Raw genomic sequence first — 2,068 nt, 5'->3', positions numbered from 1 at the left:
CAATAGCTCACAAAGTAGAATTTTTGCTCACAAGACTCTGCAGCTTAGAGTCAGCATTGGTTGTGTCTCTGCCAAAAATGTTACTGGCCCCCAGATGTCTGGTTTGTTCAGTGAGGTTAGTCTTAACATTGGCATTTGTTTTTCTGTTTTGTTATTATTTACTTAAAATATTTCTTTGCCACCTTTCCACCCAGTTCAGGGCCCCCAGGGCAGCATATATTAAAACAATGAAACACAACATTGAATATTTTTGCTCTTAGTACCAGGTGTGTTAGGGTATGGGACCTGAACTACATGCTCTTTTTCTTGGGGAGAAGGTCTCAATCAAAACCATAACTTCTGGGTGAAAATGGATAGGATAAGGCAAAATGTTTCTTGCTATCCTCATTAGCGTTGTACCTACTGTGATTGTACTCACGGTGACTTATGGAACAACCTCCTCAAGGAGGTGTACCCAGCCTGCTCACTTGTTTGGGGGTGTGTGAGTATTTTGTGTATGTATGCCTGGAAGTCATGATTGACCCTGGTGACCCCTAGTGGGGCTAATTGAAGCAGTCCTAAACTGCAGTTTTGAGAATTTGGTTTTGTGTTTTTTGCCCTGGTATTCCTTGGAGGTCTCCCATTCAAGTCCTTGCTAGGGTTGGCCCTGCTTAGCTTCCGAGATCTGACGCGATCAGGCATGCCTGAACTCCCTTTCGATCTTTTTAGAGGCAGCTGCAGACTGTTTTATTTAGGTCTGTGTCTAATTGAAGCAGTCCTAAACTGCAGTTTTGAGAATTTGGTTTTGTGTTTTTTATATATTTTATTAATATCGTAAGCTGCCTTGAGCTGTGGAGGAAGAAGGGCGGCTAACAAATATTTTTAAGTGAATAAATACCTGAACCACCTCTGCTGTGAAAGAGCCATCTGAGGTTGGGTAGCAGGCAATGTCTGGCGCATGAACTTCTGCAGTCAATGACTCATAGATTAGTATTCCACAGATGGAATTAATGCCTCTTAACCTCTGAGCATTTGATAATTGAGGGCTGGCATAATGGGACAATGAGGTTTGAATCCTCTGCACAACGGTGGAAGCCAGCTCTCAGCCTGACCTACCTTCACAAGGAGATAGATGAAGTTGGGTAGCCATGTTAATCTGTCTGTAGCAGTAGAAAAGAGTAAGAGTCCAGTAGCACCTATTTGTGGCAGAGTATGGTGCTGGAGAAGACTCTTGAGAGTCCCTTGGACTGCAAGAAGAACAAATCAGTCAATCCTCAAAGAAATCAACCCTGACTGTTCCCTGGAAGGCCAGATAATGAAACTGAAGCTCAAATACTTTGGCCACCAAATGAGAAGGGAGCACTCACTGGAAAAGACCCTGATGCTGGGAAAGATTGAAGGTCAAAGAAGACGGGGACGGCAAAGGATGAGATGGTTAGACAGTGTCAGCGATGCAACGAACATGAAATTGAGCCAACTTCGGAGGACGGCGGAAGACAGGAGAGCCTGGCGGGAGATTGTCCATGGGGTCGCGAAGAGTCGGACCCGACTGTGCGACTGAACAACAACAACAAATGAGCTTTTGTGAGTCACTGCTTGCTTCTTCAGATACCAAAGCTGATGGGTTTCCGTTCTGTATGGCTAAATGTGGTGCTTTCCATGGAAGATAGATCAAGATGGGTAGCCATGTTTGTATGTAGCAGCAGAAAAGAGTAAGAGTCTGTTAGCACCTTAAAGACTAACCAGATTTGGGGCAGGGGATGAACTTGCATGAGTCACTGCTCACTCGTATATGAAGAAGTAAACAGTGGCGCATGAAAGCTTATCCCCTGCCACAAATTTGGTTAGTCTTTAAGATGCTACCAGACTCTTACTCTTTTCTACTGCTGTCTGCACAAGGTAGTGGTTTGTTGAGGGTTAACTGGAGGGGGGGCAATAATGGTAAAAGCCGCTTTGGGTTCCTGATCAAGGAGAAAAGCAGGATATAAATAAAATAATGATAATACTTGCAGAAGCAGAAAAATTACACTTGCATTTATGGACCCAGTGCTCCAAAAACTGAAGAAATGTGTTTTAAACCCTAATTTTG

At 43.8% G+C, this 2,068-nt stretch overlaps 1 protein-coding gene across 1 annotated transcript in view; it reads left to right on the top strand.

The window, feature by feature from the left end:
• The first annotated feature begins 1,041 nt into the window (after positions 1-1,041).
• The window catches only part of PHF20L1 (PHD finger protein 20-like 1), a 70,986-nt gene continuing 69,959 nt past the window's right edge, over positions 1,042-2,068 (top strand). The window contains exon 1 of the mRNA XM_015415667.1: positions 1,042-1,121. Within this exon, the coding sequence (XP_015271153.1) occupies positions 1,042-1,121 (80 nt within the window). The remainder of the gene's footprint in view (positions 1,122-2,068) is intronic.

This window comes from Gekko japonicus, unplaced genomic scaffold (assembly GCF_001447785.1).
Source record: "Gekko japonicus isolate JY-2015 unplaced genomic scaffold, Gekko_japonicus_V1.1 scaffold3641, whole genome shotgun sequence".
Classification (NCBI taxonomy): domain Eukaryota; kingdom Metazoa; phylum Chordata; class Lepidosauria; order Squamata; family Gekkonidae; genus Gekko; species Gekko japonicus.
Note: the sequence above shows the minus strand (reverse complement) of the source record. Positions and strands in the feature narration are given on the sequence as shown.